The sequence below is a fragment of the Lontra canadensis genome, unplaced genomic scaffold, assembly GCF_010015895.1.
Source record: "Lontra canadensis isolate GAN:19392208 unplaced genomic scaffold, GSC_riverotter_1.0 scaffold7, whole genome shotgun sequence".
Lineage (NCBI taxonomy): Eukaryota > Metazoa > Chordata > Mammalia > Carnivora > Mustelidae > Lontra > Lontra canadensis.
This window is the reverse complement of record NW_022631001.1, coordinates 36813627-36838154: the sequence shown is the minus strand read 5'-3', so window position 1 is coordinate 36838154 and position 24528 is coordinate 36813627. Positions and strand designations below refer to the sequence as shown.

The 24528-nt window shown below is 42.4% G+C and overlaps 1 protein-coding gene across 1 annotated transcript in view; it reads right to left on the bottom strand.

The window, feature by feature from the left end:
- The window catches only part of SPON1 (spondin 1), a 253873-nt gene that overhangs the window by 124235 nt on the left and 105110 nt on the right, over positions 1–24528 (bottom strand). The window contains exons 4-5 of the mRNA XM_032853529.1: positions 23343–23416; positions 17723–17845 (exon numbers count right to left, since the gene is read on the bottom strand). Of these exons, the coding sequence (XP_032709420.1) occupies positions 17723–17845; positions 23343–23416 (197 nt within the window). The remainder of the gene's footprint in view (positions 1–17722; positions 17846–23342; positions 23417–24528) is intronic.

Below are 24528 nucleotides of genomic sequence, written 5' to 3'. Positions count from 1 at the left end.
AAGTCTCTTCTGCTTTGGTAGTATCAGAACTTTCTTAGTTTTGCCTTGAGTAGTAGCTTCCCTTCCAATGCTTTTAAAAATATATAAAAAGGTGACTTATTTTTTTAAAGCCCTGCACATAGTAAGTAAAGTAGGAGAGTTGGTTGAAAGATGGGTGTCCACGGTTGGCAGCTTGCTGGGTGTCCAGGGTTCCATAGCAAAGGAGGACAGCATCTCAGCCTTATTATTTAGGAACACAAAAGTTGGCTCATACCAACGCCCACCACCATGTGCTGGCAGCTGAGAACACTGCAAAGGCAATAATCAGGATGGAAAATTCCCTTTCCAAGTTCCCAAAACCTGCAGCCCAAGGTGGCAGCTGGTGGCCTATTATTCCCTGGAGCGCTGGTGAAAGGGAAGAGTTCTGCTCGTGCAATTCTAAGCAGGAAAAGTCTGTTTTCTCTTGATGAAGAGGGATCATTTATGATTAGAGGGTTATTTCCTTAGGTTTTTTTTATTTTTTTCCCAACTTTTTAGAGATTAAATTATTGCAGTAAAGGGGCAGCAGGAATTCCTTTGACTTGATAAAGTCTGGCTTCCTAGTTCTTCCTTGGAGGGGAATAAAGCATAAAGATGAATAATTTATTCATTGCTTGAACAAATTTCAAGGGTGCTGCCAGAATCAAGACCAGACCAGGCAGTGACCTTAGAGATGAGAAAGAGAGACTGTGGGGATGAGTAGGTAGGCTGGGGAGTCCCAATATTAAAAGAGACCAAGGACACTGGGCATCAGTCAGGCCAGTCTGGCTGCTCTAAGAGGTAGAATTCCAGGAGCAAGGGAAGGACCTCATCTTTGGTGGGGCAAAGACGGCTCCTACACGGGTCTCACCAGGGAACAAGGCAACCTTAAGGGCAAGGTCAGCCAGATGGTAGGCAGTTCCTAAATATCTATGGCATCAATGAATGGCGTAAAGACTGAGATCCAATTATGAGAACTGGAGTTCAAGGCAAGAGGTGGATCACACAGAATGAATTCTAATAGTAGCTTACAATTATATAACACTTCATATATGCCAGGCTCCTCTAACATCCTCACAAGAGTCCCGTGAAGGTAGTATTATCATCATTTCCACTTTATGATAAGAAAAGTGAGGCACAGAAAGGTTAATGAAGGGGCATGCCTAACATCTCATGGACAGTAAGTGGTGGAGGCAGGATTTAGTCTGGTTTCAGAGACCACACTCTACTATTACATGTGACGGATTTGTTAGCATTGGACCAATGATGGATTGCTTAACTCCTGCAAAATTCTTCCAAATGAGGAGAATCCCTGGTTCCAGAATGCTGGGGGGCTGCGCTGAATCTGAAAACAGGGCTGAGGATCTTCAGCAGGCTCATTTTCAAGGAGTGCTTTTGCCTGTAAGTGCTCCTTGTTGGTTGTTGTGAGTTATTCTTCAAGCATATGCCCCCTAGTAGCTTCGATGAGCAAATCTAAGACTTTGGTCTGCCAGTTTCTGGCTTTTGTCCTCCCCGTCCCCTCCCCTCACCCCCTGCAAGGTTTGGTGCATTGGCTCCCAGGATGGGGAACTGGTTTCTTGCTTTGGCTGATGGAAGTCTCTGACTGACAACCTGTCAGTTGGTGCCTCTGGCATGGAAGCAGCAAGAACCACTTTCCAAGTGTTGTGTGTTCATGACCCAAATCGACATCACAATTCTGTTATCTTGTTTCCATGCTCTTCCGTTGAAAATCCATGTCACTTTGTCAACCTAAGTAAACATTTCCAAGAGTTAGGAGGCTGCTCTGCTCAGGGTAGCCTAAGTACGTACTAATGAAGAATAAGACCCATGTCAGTTGGGTTGACGAGGCACTTTACTGCTTTATTTCCATCGTGAAACCCAAGAATCCTTGCAAATTGGGAGGATGTTTGGCAGGAATGCAGTGGCTGGCAGAAAACACGCAGCCATTTCAGTCATGACCATGAATACTCAGCCTTATTTGGCATAAACAATTCTTCAGGGTATATTTTCAACTCATTGTTTGGAAAACTTTAAGCACATAAATGCTGTTAGCTTCAGTAGAGTTCTGTGCATATGATCTGAGTAAACTTATTAAGATTTTTAGAACATGTATATTCTCCCTTCCTAGGATTGCCTTAAGTAGTTAAATATTTTTTTTAATGAAGAAGATTTTTGCAGTAAGCCCATGGAATCACATGTATTGAGCACTAATTCTAGATCAGATGCTGTGTTGAAACTGGAGATAAGGTGATGGTCCCAACCAGCTCCTCTAAGGATTGAGCATAAAACCATTGTAGAAGGTGGGGAAAAGGCAAAGAGGACACAGGAGAGATAAGGTAAGGAAAAGGATCATATAGAAAGTTTGTCCAATGTTCTCTCTGATATACATAGTACCATAAAGATGCTAATTATAATTGCCTGCCCCCACATTGAGGAGGAAAGAGACTTTTCCAGGTTTCTTGGATTAAAGGAAGTGGGATGCACTTAACTAAGGTAGATTTTTAGAAAGGGTCTAGATTCCATCCAATGTGACATTTCCTTGACTTCATGATAGGGGATGGTGCAGACCCCAGGAGCCTTTGCGCTCAACAGCTAAGTGCTTTCCTTATCTTATCCTAGCTTTGCTTGTTCTCTAGTTGGGTCCCTGTATACTTAGAGGTCCCTGTATACTTAGGTCCCCCTATACTTAGAGGTAAATCCCACCTAAGAATTTTTTATGTGCTTATAGGGGGAGGTGGGGAGAGGGGAGAGAAACCAAATAAAACCAATCTTCATCAACAGAAATCACAGAACATATAAATCTCAAACTCTGTTTACTTCCCTTAGCTTATTTACAAAAATACAAGTCAGTAAATACTAACTTGTAATCAAGATTAGCTGACTAGTTCCATGTGTTTGCCTGGCTGATTGTGAAATGTATGTTGTATTTGTTATTAAATTCCTTTCTGAGTGGGGACAAATGTTACAGATGCAAACTCTATTTCCTCACTGCTGGTTAGGCTACCTACCGTAGCAGATCTTTTTAAAAGTATTTTTGCATTTTAAATTTGGGGCTATTCATCTTCTTCGGATTCGGTATTCATAAGGTTGGGGACAGTAAAATGTACCTGGAACTCAACCCTGTCTCCCCTGGGACATGGAGGAAATTTAGGAGCCAGGTGGAAACTTCAGGAAAATTCTCACCCAGTGATGGAAGGCAATCAGATGAGAGGGTTTGTCCAAGATTTCAACATGAGATCAGAGCTAATAAATCCTTATGTAAAGGTTGAGAATGTGGGTGGGAATAATGACAGGTTAGAAATAAGCACATTATAGCCACAGTTAACACAGAACTTGCTGTGTATCTGGTTCTGTCAAACAGCAAAACAAAACAAAACAAAAACCCCCACAAAAACCACAAAACAACAACAACAAAAAACAACAATAGCAAAAAACCCACTTAGGAGTTATCTCATTTAAAACTGACAATGACTAACACTTTGTGAGCTTCCACTATACACCAAGCCTGTTTTAAGAGTTGTAAGAATATTAATAATCCAGTGATGTAGATTTTGGCTTTACTACATAAAATTAGAGCCCAAAAGATCAGCTCGTATCTCTTCCAAGGTCCTATAGCCAGTGAAGAGAGGAGCTTAGATTTGAGCCCTGGCCCATTTTCGAAATAGTTTCATGGGGTAGGTGCTCTGATTCTCCCTGCTTTACAAATGAGCAAACGTAGGCACAGAGAGGTTAAACAACTTTCATAAGGCTCTGTAAGTGATTGTGAGATGCAGGAACTTCAAATGGGATCTGATTTCCAGGTCCACGATGGTTTAGACTCTACGTGGCGTACACGGCTTTCTAGGACAGCACTTACCACTGGCCAATCTTTGGGGCAAGAGAAACCTGGCTCAGGGTTTCTCTCACCACAGAAATGCGCTTTCAGCTCTCACATCGTTCTTATATTTGGGGCTGAGCTTCACTATTCCAGCAAGAAACAGCTCTCTCCCACCTCCTGCTTTAGCTTATTTTTCTGGCTTTTAGCCTTCACATGAAAAGCTAGCCCTCTTTCACTTTCTTTTCTGATGAGCTCGCCTTCAGAATACAGATCAAAGTTTAAGAGGGAGGCAGAATTAGCCCAGGAGCTGGGGAAACACTTAGGTCTGCAGGCAAGAAATGTTTACCTAAAAATCCAGTCAATGGACCCAAGATGGAACCAGAGACTTGAAAAGCAAAGCCAAATGAATCCATGTCTGCTGCAGGAGGGACAGCCGGACAGATGGACAGCTCTCTTCAAAGGTTGCTTAGGGACCCAATAAACCTGAAAAGACTGTGCCCTGAATGTCAATGTGGGTGGGCGGATAAAGGAACAGTATTCCTCTTCTTCTTCTTGCTTTTCCCAGGGTGGGCACCACAAAGCAAACGCAATTTGCATTCAATGACAGAAAGCCACTCACATCTGTAAACACTACCCAGTCAGCAAAAGCCTCCAGAAAGCCTCTTAGCCCCATTTCAAGGAGCCAGATGTGGAGAGAAAGCCTTCTGCTTTTCATTGTTCTTTCCACTCGAGCCGCAGGACCCTGGGACGCTCCCTGTGCAAGGAAAACACGGCACACGTTGCTCTTAAATTGAACCAAGCTGATTAGGTTAGAGAGTTTAATTAAACTCTTGCTGGCGGTTGTGAAAAGGGTTAGCTTGCTCCCAAGCCTTTCTTCACTGGTTCCCTACAGGTAGCACACACTTTTCCCTTCTAACCGAAGGTCATTAGGATCACATGAATAAGCAGAGATTGAAAGGTTCCAAGATGTTCTGGGGGGCATTTGACTCATAACTTTTAATTTAATCAATCAACTCAGCGGTCTAGTAACGAGATTACAACCATCCTACTCCCTGGTCCCTAGCAATCCGCTTTGCTGTAGGGCGGCCCTTACTAATCCTTTTTACTAAAAATAAGGCAGGGCTGCTTGTGCTGTGATTTCCTATATCCTTTGTCCTGTTTCTTGTTTGTTCTTTGCTCTGAAATTTAACTGAGGCTGGGCAAAAGCTGCAAGTATTTCTTTGTCCTCATGCTTCACTTCCAGCCCCAAACAGGAGAGTTCTTGCAAATTGGGAGGGACGGTTGCCAGCACTGTAGTGCCTGGTACAGACCTTTGCAGAAACTCCACTCGTGATTATCAATAGTCGTCCCTTTCTCAGCATAAACAATTCTGGAGGGTAGGTTTTTCAACTTGCTGTTTGGAAAACTTAAGTACATAAATGCCATTCGCTACAGGCAAGTTTTGTGTGCAAATTCCTGGGTAACCGTGCTCAATGCTCTGGTTTAATGGGCTTTTGTATATTCCCTCTCCTTCAGTTTCATAAAGCTTTTCAGAGTTCCGGGTATTTTCATGCAAAGGGAAAATCAAGTCTTTATGATTAAAGTAGGCGTTTCTTGGAGTCCCCGCACAGGTACTGGCAAACAAGTCTGAAGGAAATACTGCATGAAAAATGCATGGGCTGGTGTCATACCTAAATGTTAATCACATCCATTTTGCCAGGGGAACTGGTGGCATTAGAACTTACATAATAACTGATCCATGACTTGCCAATGAATCCAATCTTTCTTCCTCCTCAAATCAGTTCCAAACAGGTGGCCCTTGAAGCTACATGAATGAGAGGCAGGGACCACGTGCTCTCTGAGTTGCCGACCAACTGGCAGGAGTGAATGGCAAATAAGTCATCAATAAACTAATTTCCCCCTATTGGCGGTAATGAGACTGTACCTTGACAGATACGAGGAGAGTAATACTTTATAATTTATACTAAATGGTCAGTCCAAAAAGGGCGTCTCTTATTTAAGAAAGGGTATGCTCGAGAAATAGTTTGTGGACCTTGAGGAGGGAGGCAGCCCGAGAGGCCAGAACCTTCCAATTTCAAGTCCCATAATGCCAATAAAATAGTCTGTCGCAAAGGTTTCAGGAATCACTCGAGGAAAAATAATGAGTAAAAGGGGGAGAAATGATTTTGAACTATTATAAATGTTTGGCAGTATGAGAGAGGAACTCTGAATTAAGAAGCTGGGTACAGGGGTGCCTGGGTGGCTCAGTCATTAAGCATCTGCCTTCAGCTCAGGTCATGATTCCAGGATCCTGGGATGGAGCCCTCCATCGGGGTCACTGCTCGGGAGGGAGCCTGCTTCCTTCTCTCTCTGTCTGCCTCTTTGTCTACTTGTGATCTCTCTCTCTCTAATAAATAAAATCTTAAAAAAAAAAGAAAGCTGGGTACAGGAGGGGTGTGAGGGAGGGAAGCGGTAAACCATGGAACAAAACGAGAACAAGAACAGAAGTTAGAGAAGCGCTGCAATCTATTTTTTAAATATACCTATTTCAGGAGAGCTCATTATGGGAGGAAGGAGTGGGCAGGCGCCAACAATGATAACACGGGTCCAGGGACGGATGGGATGCTACAGGAAACTAACCAGAGAAAGAGAAATGAACCAGGGGAAACAATGCAGAGCACACAGTTCCTGAGAAAACAAAGAGAATAAACAGGAATGAACTGACATGCTGCCTGCACACAGGAGATGCTCTGAACAGATCTGTGGGATGACTGGACAAACAATAAACAACAACAAATCAAAGATTAGAAAAAAAAAAACAGCAACAGATGACCTCGAAGAATAATGTCACCACTAATAAAATAGCTGAAGGTATACATCAAGCCCTATTAAAGATCTCGTTTAGAATAGCAGGCATCATCAAATATTTTAGCTGCAGGAGAAGAAGAAAGCACTGTGTACGGAGCTAGGTTATAGATTTCATGCAAAGAACTATAAGCCTTAAGCGAATAAGGACTAGGTTTTTTTCCCCACTAAAATGGAAAGCCATGGATAAACCATAGTCAGAGTAAAAAACTGTATAATGTGGACTTTTACCCAGTTGAGTTGTTAGCCAAATGCAAGACTCACACAGAATTTCAGTCTTAAGAAGTTCAATCACCCACTAATGGGCAAGTGTTGGATTCCAAGTTTATTTCAAAAAGAAATCTGATCTTAAAAGACCTGAGGAAAAAACGATGCTGTTAAAAATAGTAAAACTCTGAATCGGTATATCTTTATTGAAGAGGTAAGTACAATAGCAGAGAAGCACTGATGGGAGTTGGGAATGAGGAGAATTGTTAAAATTAAAGTGGATAAAAAGAAATGAACTGAGTGGTAAGTGGAGAACAGAAGAAAGAAAAGAGTTGAGAAAAACAAAAGCCAGCAAAGGCTTCTCACAAGAGTGAATCAAAAGATGCTATCCTGATAAGACAGGGGTCTATTGATAATGTAGAAGTAATATCCTTATTGTACGTTTTAAATTGACAGTGAGTTGATTTAAGATTTCTGCCAAATGAAATAAAAATAAGCAAAACCAAAGCCAGATACGTGCTCGTTGCCTATGTAATACCAAAGAAAATCTAGAAACAAGAAAACAAATTAACAATAACAATAGAGATAAATAAGTAGACTGGCAGAACATAAACTGTCTAGGACTGAGCTTAAAATAAGTGTAAGTTTAATAATCATGTCGAGAAACCAAACAGAACAAATAAACAAAAAAAACTGAAACCAAAAAAGAAACAAAACAAAACAAAAACCCACAAAAGCCCTTCCAATGGGATGAACACAATAATTTACTGGAAAATCTTTAAAAGGCATAGAGAGCCTAACAATAAGAAAAAATAAATTTAAAAAACACTGAAAAGGGAAATTAATTAAAGGGAAGAAAAGCAGGTGAGGTTTCAGACACGACAGTATTTAAGGCAAAAGTTATTAAGGCCAACTAATTATGTTAATTATGCGATGTTGAAAGTCAGAGTTAATCATGAGGATATAATGCTTTGATGCTATAGGTTCCAAAGACATAGTGACAAATGGAAAACAATCTGTTAAACATCAAGGAGAAATGATAAGTACACGGTTTTAGATCAAGGCGTTAATACCCCATTATCAGAACATGAAAAATCAAGAAGAAATGATCAAGTAATAGAGCCTGAATAAACATAATTAAACTTACCATCATACAGCAGTAAGTATAGATACTGCCAAGAATTAAATGGATTGAACACTGTAAACAAAAAATCTTGGTAGCACCCATGCCTCGCTCCTCTGAGTTCAACCCTGGGGAACTTCAGAAACACAGACCCATGGAACTACCAGAGACACTGAAATACACAGGAGATCAAAGACTCATTTCGAAAATAACCAACATGAACGTGTATTTGGGTTGAGGGGTGGTAGACAACAAAGGAATCTGAGAATACACTAACATTCTTGTTTTGTTCAGAGGAAGACAAATATTGAAATGTTTATGAAATCAATACAGATAAATCAACCCAAGTATGTGTTTTAAATTAGAGGCAACAACCACAAGAACAACAACATAGATCAAATATTGCCTAAACCAGCAGAAGAAAACTTAATGCAGGCAATGGAAAGAAAAGAAGTGGTTAAAAAAAAAAAAAAAGAGGAAGAAACAAAAAGAAATTATAATCAGCAAAAATAAAACAAGATGGCGGAATGATTTGGATATGACAGTCGTCCAATGTGGGATACATGGAATATTATGAAAAGCAAATAAAGCCAGAGGGGCACTGAATGGACCAAGAATGGTCGTGTGCTGTGAAGTAACTAACACATCCCTCAGCACCTGTGTGGAATGAGATAAAAGGCTAAACATATATGAGGTCATGAAAAAACCAAAACAAATTCTGTAAACTCACAAAAAAGCAGAACCATTCTATTACATACTCTCTCACCAAAACAAAAGGAAGAAACTTCAGTGAAAAAGCGATCTACGAAGAAACCCAGTTAGCACATGGAGACAACACCAGAGCTGCTCTGTCTTAGCCTGGTCTCCAGGCTGAGCAAAAAGGGTCCCCCCCTCAGAATTCAAAACCACGAGTTTGAAATTTGACACTGCTCCGCTGAGTGGTGGCTTTGGTATGGTTCTGAAGAGGTCTGAGTCTTTGTTGTCTGTTTCTCTGGATGCTTTTTGGGTTGTCCCTATCCCCATTATTCTAAAATTTCCGGACGGGAGGCTTTTCTCATCCTCTGTGCTGAATACCTGGGTCCTGAGCCTATTCCCGGGGTCGGTGCAAACGGTCGGCTTGGCTCTTACCACCCTCCCTGCAGCTACGGAGGATTCTGCATTCTTTGCTCTGCTCAGAGTTCCTAACTCTCCAGCTCCCCAGATACTGGCAATCTCTCTGAAAGGGCGGGGCCTTCTTTCCTTTTTTCTTGTCTTTGTGAGTTTATTTTTTATTCTTCTAGTGCTATCTTTATGGGATTGGAGGAAAGATCAGCAATTCATGCTTGCATTCAGCCTGGCATGTTTAAGGGGAAGACCAGGTGAACTGACTTTCCTTCCCCACTCCCGGTGCATGACACAGTGAGTTGTTGCCGCAAGGCTTCCCAGAGGGATGGAGAGAAGAGAGGAGAAAAGGGGAAAGAAGCTATTTAATCCTTTCTCTTTTGCTCTGCCGGACACTGACACTGTGTATGGTGAGGCATGCACTCCTGACCAAACTCTGAATTCCCAGTCACAGCTCTATTCATACGCAGCCTGGAGGTGGCACCACTGGGGGGCGCTGTTGGGCACAATTACTCAGCTTGGAGAGGGATTTCCCTGTGATGGTGGGAAGGAGTGGGATTATTGTTTGCTGAATGTTTCATTTTGTTTCTGAAGTTAGATGGGGAGAAGAGGCCCATGGTCCACCTGTGACTCATTACCGTTCTAGGCGCTGGGCTGCGGAAACCCACACGTTATTTTACCATAAATGGGAAGAAACCCAGCAAGCTCAATACTATCAATTTAGTTAACAGTTCTTCCAAAAGTAATTGAGGGATTTAGTGCAATCCCATTTAAAATTCTGACAGGATCCTTTACAGAATTTGATAAAATGATTTCATGATCACTTGCAAAAACAGAGAGACAATAATATTGAGGAATATTTTAAGAAGCAAGAGTGCTTGTCGGCTCTGATGCTTTTCTCTGTCACTCCCCCGCATCTAATGCGTGACAGAAGCTACCTCTGAAAGCTATCTCCAGTCCGTCCATCCACTCCATCACACACCCACCGCCTTAGTCCGAGCTAGCGCCATCACTGTAATGGCTGCCTCACCGACCTTCCCAATTATTGCCAGAACCATCCAATCTGCTCCCCACTTAGCAGCCCTATAAGGTCCTCTCTCTCCTGCCCCAATCTCTTCAGAGGCTTCACTCATCTCTCTCCACCCTCTTCCTTGCTCATTTTGTAACTGCTTCTCATTCATTCATTCATTCATTAGAGGCTTTCAAAGTATCAGACAATGAGCTGATCCCTGAGGAGATACTGAGCAAAAGCAGGCTTGATGCCTCTCAGTGCCTAGGGGTTTTAAAGGCAAACGCAATAAACTCGAGGAAACATTCAAATGTGTAAGTCATTAAACCAATGCCAATTTAAAATAATGAGATTAATTTTTTATAACCATTAATTGCCAAAACCCAAACAGAAAACATTAAGTTAAATGCTGAGAAGGCTGGGGGAAAGAGATCTATTTATTCATTATTGGTAACATGGTGAATTGATAGAAATATTTTGGACAAGAATCTGGCAAAATGTCTTAAGAGCCCATAAAAAGTACATTTTTTTAAATTTTATTTTTTATAAACATATATTTATTTTTCCCCCAGGGGTACAGGTCTGTGAATCTCCAGGTTTACACACTTCACAGCACTCACCATAGCACATACCCTACCCAATGTCCATAACCCCATCCCCCTCTCCCAACCCCCCTCCCCCCAGCAACCCTCAGTTTGTTTTGTGAGATTAAGAGTCACTTATGGTTTGTCTCCCTCCCAATCCCAACTTGTTTCATTTATTCTTCTCCTACGCCCTTAACCCCCCATGTTGCATCTCCTCTCCCTCATATCAGGGAGATCATATGATAGTTGTCTTTCTCTGATTGACTCATTTCGCTAAGCATGATACCCTCTAGTTCCATCCACGTTGTCGCAAATGGCAAGATTTCATCTCTTTTGATGGCTGCATAGTATTCCATTGTATATATATACCACATCTTCTTTATCCATTCGTCTGTTGATGGACATCTAGGTTCTTTCCATAGTTTGGCTATTGTAGACATTGCTGCTATAAACATTCGGGTGCACATGCCCCTTCTGATCACTACGTTTGTAAAAAGTACATATTTTTTGATCGGGCTGTCTGGCTCTTAGGAAATTATTTCAAGGAAATGATTTAAAGGAAGGACAAAGGGAAGAAGAATACTTCATTGCAGTTTTTTTGTTTGTTTGTTTTGTTTTGTTTTGTTTGGGCCGCCTGGGTGGCTCAGTCAGTTAAGTGGCCAACTCTTGATTTTGGCTCAGGTCATGATCTCAGGGTTATGGGATCAAGCTCTGTGTGGGGCTCCACGCTCAGCGGGGAATCTGCTGGAGAAGTCTCTTCCCCCCCCTTCCCCTTCCTCTCTTTCTCTCTCTCAAATAAATAAATCTTTTTTAAAAAAAGTTTTTTTGTTGTAGTGCTTTCCATGTTAGCAAAAGACCTGACATCAACTTGATGTTCAATAAAAGAACAGTTAGATAAGTGGTTTAGAGCAAGCTGGTATAACAAATTACGACTATGGAAACAAAACCAAATGCACAAAGTAGGATGCAATGTTTCCAAATGTGCAACTGCGTATGTGGATGAAAATATGAAGAAATGAGAGCTGTTGCCGAGAGTCAGAGTGGTGGTCTTTTATGTGATTAGATTTAATAACTAGTAATTTTTAAATAACATGGTCCAGTGGAAAAGATGGCCAAGTTTCACTGTAAAAGCAACTTTGATACTGTAGGGTGTTTTTCCCAGTGGCCATGTTTATATTGTAGGCAATGTGTCCTCAAATGAAACAAAAATAATTGGCTTCCAGAAAAAGTTCCTTCCACCAATATGTATTTGTTAAACAGCGTTAAAACTGATACCATATCAAAAATGGGGAGCATTGTGCAATTTACTTCATCAAGGTACATTAGAGAGTCTCTACAGGGTGGAGGCATTTGTCAAAAAACCTAGGAGCTTGGGACGCCTGGGTGCCTCAGATGGTTAAGCATCTGCCTTCGGCTCAGGTCATGATCTCCAGGTCCCGGGATTGAGTCCCGCATGGGGTTCCCTGCTCAGCAGGGAGTGTGTTTCTCCCTCTCCCTATGCCCACCCCCCCGCTCATGCTCTCTCTCTCTCTCTCTCTCTCAAATTAATAAATAAAATCTTAAAAAAACAACAGCAAACAAATCTAGGAGCCGTGTTCAGAGTAAGTGAGCAAAGTGACTCAGCATCTGTTAGGCAAGTCCCAGTCCCCTGGCAAAGACAGAGCATGTCTGCAAACCCTGGGACGTCCCTCTGAGCTGACCCTGCGTGGTCGCCATGTTCCTATAAAAAATGCCTGCTCTTGGACCACTGCTGGGTACTAAAGACTGCTGAGGACAGACACTGGGGGAGCTCGCTGGCACTTCTAACACTCCAGGGCTCTGGAAGTCTGTTCAGGCTCAGTGAATCCAGACCTTCCCTTTCTGACTTCTAAGTCAGGATCTGTAGAGGAGGTCTTTGTACAGTGGGGCAAAGCTGTTTGGAATTTAGTATCGGCTGAGTCCACATTGGTACAGCAGATGCTGAAAAGATGCTTTGTGTAGAAGACATTTAATTTCACTGCAGAGGAGAGAAGACTGCCTTGTGACAGCCCCCAGAAGAAGGCAAAAGGGAATCAAGAGAGCTGAGCTTTGATTTTGTTTCTGAAACTCTCTGGTTATGTGATCTGAGTCCTTTGCATTTCACATTTTTTTTCACTTATAAAATTAGGAGGTAGAACTTGCATGCTCCAGCCTCAAAACGGATTTCTAGAAACAACCCAGTTGGGGGTGTTTTAAAAGGATTTCACGATTTCCAGATGGCCAGCAGAGGTTTATGTCATTACAATGGAGAGGGGATGTCAGCCTGGCCCGTCCCCTGGCCTTCCTGATTTCGCCACACCTAGCATCTCCCAGGGAGGGGGCTGTGGTGGATGCAGAGTCCCCTGTTCTCTAAGAAAGGGAACCCCAGAAATAGCATTTGGAGCCATCATGGATAGCAGTGTGGCCCCCACAAGTGAGGACTGAAGAACAAGTGTGTTGCCAGATCTTCTTGAAGAGCCCAATGCAAATTCTCCAGGGCAAGTCACCCAAAGAGAACGGAAGGACAGACACCTTAGGCTGCTATCCTGCGCTACAGCAGAGGTCCTCCAAGTGTGGTCTACAGACCTCTGGGGACCCTGAGGCCGTTGCAGGGAGTCTGTGAGGAGAAAACTATTTTCACAATGATACCAAGACATTTGCCACACGTTGGCATTCACCCTGGTGGTGTCAAAGTGGTACTGTGTGAACCACTGTCACTTAGTGCCCATCCAAGCAGTGGCCTCAAATGGCGTCCACAGTCACTGCCAGGAATGGCCGTGAACAATGTAAAGAGTCAGCTTCACTTTGGAATATTTTTGATGAAACAATAAGAATTATTAATGTTATCTATTAGTCTCTGTACATCCGAGTACACAGTTTTCTCCCATTCTGTGTGACTAACTGGGGAATATCCACGAAACACTTCCCTATATACTGGGATGTGATGCTGGTCTTGAGTAAATGCTCTTGCAAGCTGGATTGGACACTTTTATTTTCATAAACATCATTTTTACTTGAAAGAACCAATGACAGACAAATTATGGCTATTCAGACTGGAGAATGTGGTAGACATTTTCTCAAAAATGAAGTGAGCATGTCATTTCAAGGAAAACAACGGACAGGATGTGTTGCCAAGGAGAAAATTCAAACTTTCAAGCAAAACTTAGAATTTTGGAAAACTTGCAGTGCCTGGATGGCTCAGTCGTTAAGCGTCTGCTTTCAGTTCAAGTCATGATCCCGGGTCCTGGGATCCTACATGGGGCTCCCTGTTCAGCAGGGAGGATGCAAAGTAGGATGCAATGTTTCCAAATGTGCAACTGCGTATGTGGATGAAAATATGAAGAAATGAGAGTGTTGCCGAGCGTCAGAGTGGTGGTCTTTTATGTGATTAGATTTAATAACTAGTAATTTTTAAATAACATGGTCCAGTGGAAAAGATGGCGGGAAGCCTGCTTCCTCCTCTCCCACTCCCCCCTACTTGTGTTCCCTCTCTGGCTGTCTTCTGTCAAATAAATAAATAAAATCCTAAAAAGAAAAGAATTTTGGAAAACTTATATCTGTCATTATGAATCTGGTAGCTTTCCAATACTTAAACACGTTTCTTTTTTTTTTTTTAAAGATTTTATTTATTTATTTGACAGACAGATCACAAGTAAGCAGAGAGGCAGGCAGAGAGAGAGGCGAAAGTGGGCTCCCTGCTGAGCAGAGAGCCCGATGAGGAGCTCAATGCGGAACTCGATCCCAGGACCCTGAGATCATGACCTGAGCCGAAGGCAGAGGCTTAACCCACTGAGCCACTCAGGTGCCCCTCTTAAACACATTTCTAATGAGATTGGAAGTGATATTAATGAATGTGATTTTTGATATTGTATAATGAAATGTCTCTACATCTGGACCACCTGTGTAACTTGCTAAACCAGTGTTTTCCAAATGACCAATGTATGATGTCACAAAATCATTTATTTGTAAAAGATTCATTCCAAGTGCAAAGTAAAGCAATGCATTTTAATGTAACAGAGTACAAGTTCACTAATACGGTTTCATGTTCTACACTGTAATTATCCTTTAAGAAACTACCCTTTGTAGGGATGCTTGGGTGGCTCAGTGGGTTAAACATCTCCCTTCAGTTCAGGTCATGATCCCAGGGTCCTGGGATGGAGCTCCAAATCATTTCCCTGCCCTGTGGGGAGCCCACTTCTCCCACTCCCTCTGCCTGCTTGTGCCCTCTGCTCTCTCTCTCTCACCCTCTCAAATAAATAAAATCTTTAAAAAAAAAAAAAGAAACTACCCTTTGTAGGGTTTTGGTATAGTATTAAAGAAGACTATCTGTAATTAATGAAGAAGTCATTAAAATATTCTTCCTTTTCCAATTACATATCTGAGATAGAATTTCTTTACACTTCAACCAAAAAAACATACCACAACAGGTTGAATGCAGAGGCAAATATCAGAATCTAGGTGTCTTCTAATTAAGTCAGATATTAAAGAGATTTGCAAAAATGTAAAACGAGGGTCCTTCACTAAATTTCTTTTGTTTTAGACAATATAGTTATTTTCATAAAATATGTTAATATATAATGAGTTTAACATTGCTAATTCATTATATGCTACTTTTTAAATGAATTAATAAGTAGTATTTTAAAACATCTGTAATTTTTGACACATTGAATTTGGATAGATATAACCCATATAAGCAAAAGGATGTTTGAGTTCTCAATAAATTTTCAGTATGCAAAAAGCATCTTGAAATTATAAAGCTTGAGAGTTGCTGCTCTGAGATCCTTGTGGACAAAGTGGTATTTGGGATGAGTAATAATAAAGGGGAGCGGGACATGACATTTATCAATTTCCACCATGGTTGGGAAGCTTTATGGCCTAATTGGGCTTCATGGCAAGGATTGGTTATCAAGACAAGATCATACCTGGAGCCCTAAAGGGAAAGTCATCTATTACTTAAGATTAGTAGAAATCACTTCCACCAGCATGGAATTTTCAAAGTCCTTATTAGACCCTCTCTGTGCCCTTCCATTGGACTCCAGTCCTGAGCACCTTTCCCTCTAAGGAGGGTCTGGTCTATAATCGCTCAGCAGTATTGGCCATGGTGACTCGACAGGAGCTAGAAATCTGCCTCCTAGGTCTCAGTGACTGCTACTCTGGGTTCAACAATCAGTATATAATACTTGGAAAGGCACCAGGCACTTCCAAGGCATTGAGAATGAAAGATGAGCGTGTCATGGCTTTTGTCCCAGAGGACTCCTCTGCCTGATGGAGAAGAAAGATTCCTTAAGAAATAATTACAGTCCAATGTGATAAACACTCCTTTGTACATAGTGACCAAATTTTTCCAACCCAAAATTAAGATACACTGACATCTGACAATGGAACAATCCTGGGGGGATCTAGAGCTCACGTCTGCGTTAGTAAGAAACGCCCAACAGTTCCACAGAAATTCTGTACAGATTTGTACTTGATGTGGCTCACAGACCCGGAAACAGTGGCCAGTATTTTTTTTTTTTTCAAATTCTGGGGAATAAGAACAGAACAGCACAGAAGCTCCTTAGGATTATGGAATATGAGTAATGGGCCCCTAACATTTTATTTCCTCTGGGTTAGTGGACTGGAGGCATTGGAGGACATTTTTTTTCCCATCATCCTTGCTCCAAGTGGTCCCCCCCACCGCCCAGGGCAAAGAGTCCAACTTTGTTCATGCAGGTCTCCCTCACCAGCTGAAGCAAATCAAACTGAATCCCAGAGTGAGAAGAATGAACTAGTAAGATGCTTCTAAGATCCCAAGTCTTGATTACAATGTGGGTGAAATTAAACAAGAGAGCTCTTGATCTGCCAAGTCCCCGCTGGGTGGGCTGCCTGGGAACCGTGGAGGCTCCGGTCTGGACCAGGTCTTCATAAGTCCCAACCACATACCCTTTGCTCCCCCTTTTTTGGGGGGCTGACCCAAATCCCTCTTTTTAATCTCCTCCCAGTTCTGCGCGTCTTTCCCAGCTGTGGCAACTCCAAAGTGAAATGAACAAGAATAAAACAGACAATGAACAGAAAAATCATGTTCAGTGCCACACACCAACATCCCACCACCCACAGTAAGAGAGAATGAGCATTACTGGGTCTTAAAGGCAGGACAAGGAACCAGACAAATCCCTTTTCAAATCTTGGATCCACTACTCACGTCTGACTAGGGGCAAATCATGACATCTCTCTGATATTCAGTGAGCTCATCCACATTTTGAGGATTAAATGACATAACATATGTAAAAATGCTCGGCACACAGTAGGTCCACTACTCATTGTTAGAATTTTCACATTTTTGTGTGTGAATATTTGATAAATGCCAGTCTCCCCATGAATCTCTGAGTTGTATGAGAATGGGGGTTGCGTCTTTTTTTGCTATTATGTCACTAGCGCTTAGCATGGTGCCTGGCATATGCTAGGCATTTTTTGAGACTACGGTATGATAAAAGGGAATTTCTAGGGTCCTGATTAAGGATCTACTCAAAATTAGCAAGTTTGGGGCTTCCTAACAACTCCCATGGATTGGTATTGGCTATCTGGAGCACGATGTCCTGAAGGATTCTAAGGTGATACCTGGAATTTGTAGGGAAAGGGTGTGCAGATAGATTACCAACATTATGGTTGAGGGTGTTGAATGTTTGTTGACCTTGATCTGTGGAGTCAAGAGCAGCCCCCTCTTGTCACTTATTTCCAGCACAGATAGATCTACTGTGTGATTCACAGATACAGCCTCTTTAGGGGGACCAAGGTTACCAAACGCTTGACCTGAAGAGAAGCAGCATGACTTTAGGAGTATTTTTTTAAATCACAGATTAGAACAACGCTACCTAACGAAAGCTCAAAGCATACCAGTATTGTATCTGCTTATCTTGATGACTTTCACTTCCTGGGAATGTGTATTTCGTGAGTCAGCTGTTAAAAGCAAACAGACCCAACATACTTCGGCTGGTGTACCCCACAACCAGAAAGAACTTCACCGCACACCTTCCCCCAATCCATGAAGTGGCTATTCTACTCACGAGGGTAATCCTTTGGGTGCGTCTTCTCGGACCAATTCCCATAAAATGTGAGTCTGTACTTGGCAGTTCCACAGGCACAGCAATCTAAGATGGGTTTGTCAGTTACCCCGTCAAACATGGAATCTGAAACAGGGAAATCACTAAGTTAGGAAACCAATGTGGGTCACTTATAAGGCAGCACTCTCTTGGTCCTGTCCTGTCCTCAATGCTTGGGAAAAGAAGATGAGGTGCGGTTTCCACTGACTAACAACACCCAGAACCAGGTCAGTACTTGGGCTATAAAGGATTTTCATATACCTCTAAGTATGGTAATTATATTCTGCCAATAAAAAAGACTCAGAACTTTTGCTTTAACAATGTGAGGAGACCCATGGGACCAATAAGGCTGAACAGTTAGGAAACCAGGGATAAAATTGACTCAGTTATCCTTTTTTCCCACAATAGGATTTTTCTACTAGATTTTAAGAGGAATATGCATGTGTGTGTTTTCTCTAAGAAATGTTCTCTGGGGCCAAATTGCCAGGACCAGAAGAAGCAACTTTGCAGAGGAGCAGTGAGAACAAGTAGACAGACATAAAGGATTACCGAACATTATTATAAAAAATGCATCTAGGGACGCCTGGGTGGCTCAGTTGGTTAAGCAGCTGCCTTCGGCTCAGGTCATGATCCCAGCGTCCTGGGATCGAGTCCCACATCGGGCTCCTTGCTCGGCGGGGAGCCTGCTTCTCCCTCTGCCTCTGCCTCTGCCTGCCATTCTGTCTGCCTGTGCTCGTTCTCTCTCCCTCTCTCTCTCTGACAAATAAATAAAATCTTTAAAAAAAAAAAAATGCATCTATAGTCACATCCCTTCTTATCAAGCTTTCAGAGACTTGGGAGGGGTGGGGGTTTAGGGCTATGTTGGTAAGTTCAAGTTTACTTCTGAGTACAGGAGCGGTCAGGAAAAACAACAAGATTCCCTCTCTGCCCCCATTTTTATCTGTGGATAGCTGATAAGTGGGGAAAGAGAGATTACATGAATAAATTCAGTTATTTCCGATTGTCAACCCACATCCCTAACTGTGCTTTGTTGCTTTCAGTCTGTTCTGCTTCCTGCAAGACCAAAACAATGGCTTACAGATGCAACGTGTTTCAGCTGCTTTTTCTTTGGTTTCTCCCGTGGTATTAACATAAAGGTTCTTCCTTTTTTTTTTTTTTTTTTTTTACAAGTTGGACATTTATTCTTAAATATTATATAAAGATCAGTGACAGTATAAAAATCTTTTCAAGTGTCAGGGAGAGCATTTTACAAGTCTTCCTTGTGGATTTCACTGGGTTCCGTTGGTTTGAACGAGCAAAATCAGTGATGGGTAGAAGAGAATTCCGTGCTCCAGGATGGAGATAAAAGCATGAAATAGGTAATAATAACTACATTGTATAGAGTCCTTGTAGGTGCTGCTCTCTTTCCAGGTACTGTCTCATTTAATCCTAGCAACCCCAGGAGGTAAGTACTTTAGTTAATTCCATGTTGCAGGTTAGTACACTGAGGCAATTAGGTAACCAGTGCAAGGTCATGGGGTTAGTAGGTGTTACGGGCAGGACTGGATGGCGTTCTGTATAAACACCAATGAGAGTAATTTTTGTGTGTGTGTTTCTCTTTATGCTTTTTCAAGTGAAGGCTGGTGCATTTAAAAAAATGACCTCCCTGTCGAGCTCCAGGATTTCTAAATGGCGGCACCAAAGAAGAGGTCTGAAAGCACCCAAAATAGAAATCCTAGTCTGGATCTTTCTTTTGTACACTTGGAAGAAGCCTGCACATTGTCTGTGCTTGGGGACAGGCTCTCTGTTGCTTAACACACACAAAATCCAGGTACCACTCCTGCGTCAGCTACTTTGATAGGGACAAGCCCTGTTGAATATATTTCAGGAAAGGCAGCGTAAATTAGGAACTCTTAAGGATTTTTTCCTTTTCCTCTTCCGTTATTGCTATTATGACCAACTGTGTTGCAAAAGAACTAAATTAGCTTTGGAAAAGGGATTCCAAGCTAAGAGATATGTATTGGGCTTTCAACTGTAGCTTCCTGGAGCTATGTGATGAGGGAGCAATCTCTCAAAAAATAAAATAAAATAAAATAAAATAAAATAAAATAAAATAAAATAAAATAAGGCAAATCGGTGGCTTTACCTTCTCAATCTTTTCCGAAAATATCTTTTCAGATATGGGTAGTAAGTTTAAAGATATATTCAGAAGTTCAGGGGAATGCACTTACAATAAATCTTGTGGAATTCCAAAGGAAAATCAGCTTCCATTTAAAAAATAAGGCCCAAGTTTGAAACTAAAAACAGACATACTGTTCCCTATGGAAAAAAGCCTATTGAAAAGGAACTAGATTTTCTGGGGCACCTGGGTGGTTCAATCGGTTAAGCCTCTGCCATCGGCTCAGGCCATGATCCCAAGGTCTTGAGATCGAATCCAGCATTGGGCTCCTTCTCTGTGGAGAGCCTGCTTCTCTCTCTGCCTGCTTTTCCCTCTGCCTGCTGCTCTCCCTGCCTGCTCCTCCCCCTGCCTGCTGCTCCCTCTGCCTGCTGCTCCCCCTGCCTGCTGCTTCCCCTGGCTGCTGCTCCCTCTGCCTGCTGCTCCCCCTGCCTGCTTCTCCCTCTGCCTGCTGCTTCCCCTGCTTGTGTGCACTCGCACTCTCTCTCCCTCCCCTGACAAATAAATAAGTAAAATCTTATCACCCCTCTTCTGCTAACCGCAGTAGGGTCTGCCCTACAATGGGGGACTTCTGGCCATGCTGATCTCCCCAGCTGCCCCTTCTCTCATTTCCACACTCTATCCACCAGCTTCTTCCTTTTTCAGCTCTCCCCTTAGTCTTCATTTTCTCCTTATCCCTCTCTCCGACATTTTCCTCCCTTCCCTGAGTTCCCTCTGTCTTTCTCTCTTCATCATTCGTGATGTGGTATTAAAGTAAGCATGGGAGTCCGTGTGTTTATTATAGGTCACCTTTTTGAATATTTTATGTCTCCCCATCCCTAATTGTAGATAACTTAATGTTTTATGTTTCTTTTAAAAAATAATGATTGCCATTGCCTTTTGTGTTTGCAGTTGTTACTTTTCCCCCTATGGATGCCCAGCTTCAACGGAGGAAAAACACTCGATACTGGTTTCTTTCTCCCCTTCCTTGATAGATTTGATTTGACTCACCAAGGAAGCGGAGAACGTAAAGACCTTAATGAAAGAGCTAGAGATAATTAGGTAGGTATACACATTTAAGAGAAATCCCTTTGCTCTCTGCTTACAAATTAAAGACTTTCTTAATACGATCTGCTTTGCTAATTGTGGGATGTCCTCATGGGTCTGCTCTCTCCAGGGGATGATCTACAACTTCACATTAAGATCCTTCAACTCAGGGCCTGTAGGGCCTTTTTTGGGTCCACAAAGTTGCTGTCGGAAAATGATCTTTTTCTATATAGACATGTTTAGTCATTTTGATAGGATCTCCGCTTCAGAAGGGATAACCCATAAAGACTCGGTGCCATTCGATGGACATGGCATCTGCATAATTTGCATATTTGTATGGCTTCACACAACATCAGGGCTGAGGCTCCGGGAAATGCACTTTAGTTAATGATTACTCTCCGTAGGTGGGGATGACAAGGTGTTTCCTAAGAATCTTCAAATCTGGGAAACAAGGCTGTCCTCTGCATGACAAACTAACAAAACCAGACTGCAGGGGCTGTGCTTAGTCATCTGTGGGTGTAGACCTAGAGGCGGTTTATATAAACCTGTGACCCAGAGCGCTCTGACTCCAACTCAAGGGACTTGGACGTCATCTCATGGGGACAGGGCAGGAAGTGGACCGTACTTCGGGAGCAAAGAGTGTCAGCAGTCAGGATGTTCTGTGCTTGCAAAAAGGCTGTGTGAAGGGGCGCCTGGGTGGCTCAGTGGGGGGGCGCCTGGGTGGCTCAGTGGGTTAAAGCCTCTGCCTTCGGCTCAGGTCATGATCCCAGGGTCCTGGGATCGAGCCCCGCATCGGGCTCTCTGCTCAGCGGGGAGCCTGCTTCCTCCTCTCTCTCTCTCTCTCTGCCTGCCTCTCTGCCTACTTGTGATCTCTGTCAAATAAATAAATAAAATCTTTAAAAAAAAAAAAAAAGGCTGTGTGAACTTGTGGGCAATTAACGACGAAAAGGAAAACCCCCAAAGCCATGTGTGGTCCCATCCACCTGGAAGCTGACCAGGGACCTGGTGCCCAGATTCTAGCTCTCTGGCCTGACAGGGATAACTTTAAATGGAGGGCATCTCATTCTCTCCCTCTGCTCTTTTCACGTTTTCCAAGTCATCTTTCACATTGGACCTCGTTTCTGCTCTCACTCATCCAGAGGGAGCTATGCTTTGGCACAATGTCTTGAAATGTAGTCCCTTCGACAGGAAGGAAGTGGTTAAGAGTGCTGGCTCCTAGGTCCAAACCCTGCCCCTGACCACTAGCTGTATGATGCCAAGTGAGCTTTTAAAACTTTCTGTTTTACACACGTCTTGTCTATAAAATAGGGACGATCTAACATTCTTCACCCTATAGAGCTGCTGTGCAGAGCACGTGAGCAAGGCACGTGAAGTGCTTAGAATAGTGCCTGGCATACAGCAGCCTGCGAAAAATATTAGCTATTATTATTATTTTTCCCAGAAGACCTTTATAAACCTTTTTTTTTCTTAGTAGCTTATGATTTGCTAGAATTGGAGAAGATTATTTCTCTCAAATTGCTAACTGCTGTAAATGCAAATAAAAATTCTGCAAAGATGAATAGAAATTAGACAGTTAAGATATATAATTGTAGAACATTTTCTATTTTTATTTAGTTCTCTAATGACTTGTAAACACATTCAGATGTTTAAGGTCTGAATTTTTTATGATAGATTAATAAACAAGCTTTCGGGTACAGATAACAATAGCTAACACACACACATATTTACTATGTGCCAAGGAGGTGCTGTACTATTTTATATATATATTAAGTCACATCGCTGGGAAGGGCAGAGGGAGGATTCAAACCCAGGCTGGATCTGAATCCCAGCCTCTTCTTTGACCTGCCAGTCTACTTGATCTCCGTGAGTTTTGTTAGAATGCCTTCAGCCCAAGGAGAGAGCTTCAGTAAGCTTGCAAATCTAAGGGCCATGTCCTTGAACGTGGAACATTCATAAGGTCAGTGACCCCTTGGCAGTCCTCCTTGCACCCGTCTTTCTTGGGTAAAATCCCCCCATGTTGCCCAGCTGCCACACAAGTTCTGCCGGCAATTATTCTGGAAAACCATTACACACATCTTAAAGGTACACAGTTGTGCATTTCTTAATTAAGTCCTGTGAATTATTCCAAGGAACCTCTCTAGAATCATCACTGTTTCACAAAAATAAGAAGATGACACCAATATAAGGTACATTATCTCCTACCCAGGGAATCAAGCTGAGTAATTAAGAGCTTACGGTGGATCCAATTATCCACTGCACAGCCAGATTAAAAATCAGCACTACGGGAGGAAGCAGAACCTGGAGAAGTTCAGAAAGCCCGTCATGTAAGTCCTGCCGCTGCATGGTCAGGCAGAATGAGCCCCCTTCTGTTTCTCTGGCCCCTCCCCCACCTGCAGGCCTTACCTTGTTCACAAAGCTTCTTGGTCAGAGAGCCCTCATCTTGGAAATAAATGATGCGTTTCTGTACGATGCTGGCCCTGTTGGGAAAGAAGACATGAGTGCTGTGGTGAGGACAGCAGGTTCAAGGGACGTTGGATCCTGGCCTGGCCACCTATGTGTGGCTTTGGGCAGGTCACCCCCCTCTTTGTGCCTCAGTTTGATCATTGGAAAGCTGGCATTCATAATAACGCATAGCTCATGGGATTGCTCTGAGAACTAAATAAAAAAAAAAGGATGTCAAAAGCATAGCACATACTTAGAAACCACTCAATAAATATCAGTTGTTGTGCTGCTGGTGGTGGGGCTAATAGTATTGTTAAGGTAAGAAAGGGAAGTAATGGCATTTTCAGTAACTTTTCTCAATGGCTCATTTTATCCTAGTTTTGTATCAAATGACTGAAGCCATTTATAGACCCACCAAATTCAAATCAGAAAAGCATGTCAAGTCCTCTTCCAGAAGGGGAAAAAGAGAATTTAAAAATCTATTTTGATTTGTTCTGAAAATGTCATTCTCTATCTTTCCTGAAAGTCTAGACGAAACTGTCTCCTACATTCTGAACAAAGACAATTTCAGCTGTTGTATCTCTCTCTTAAACATGTCAAACACAGGATCTTAGAATCTGGAAAGAATATTTGGAGGTTGAAAATTACTTCTGGCCAGCACATATTTTCTCCTTAATCTCGGACTGCACAGACAGACTGCTTCTCCTTTGACCCACTCTGCTGTGTATTTTCAGCGGGCTTCGCAGATGTTGAACCCTGAAGCCCAGCGTTCCTGTATGTGAAGTCCACAACACTTAACAATGAAACAGTACCAGTGGATTTTGATCCCTTTCTATTGATTATCTTCATCAACGTTACTCAATCAAAAGGTAATTTTTACTTTGATGGGCCCTATTTCACAGAGAAAGGGATCCCTTGGCTCCATTACAGCTAAGCACACTAAAGGAGGATTAGGGTCACATGATCTGCCCTATGTCACATGACTGCAGACCCAAGCAGGGGCCCATGTGTCCACAGCTCTACAGAATATAGATGTGGCTTTCTTGATGGTGTGGGCCTAGGCCAAGATTACTTTCCAAAGAAATATCTACTCTAAACCCAGTCTTGCACAAAAGAATAAAATTCAGACCACCCTACAGATGTCTTT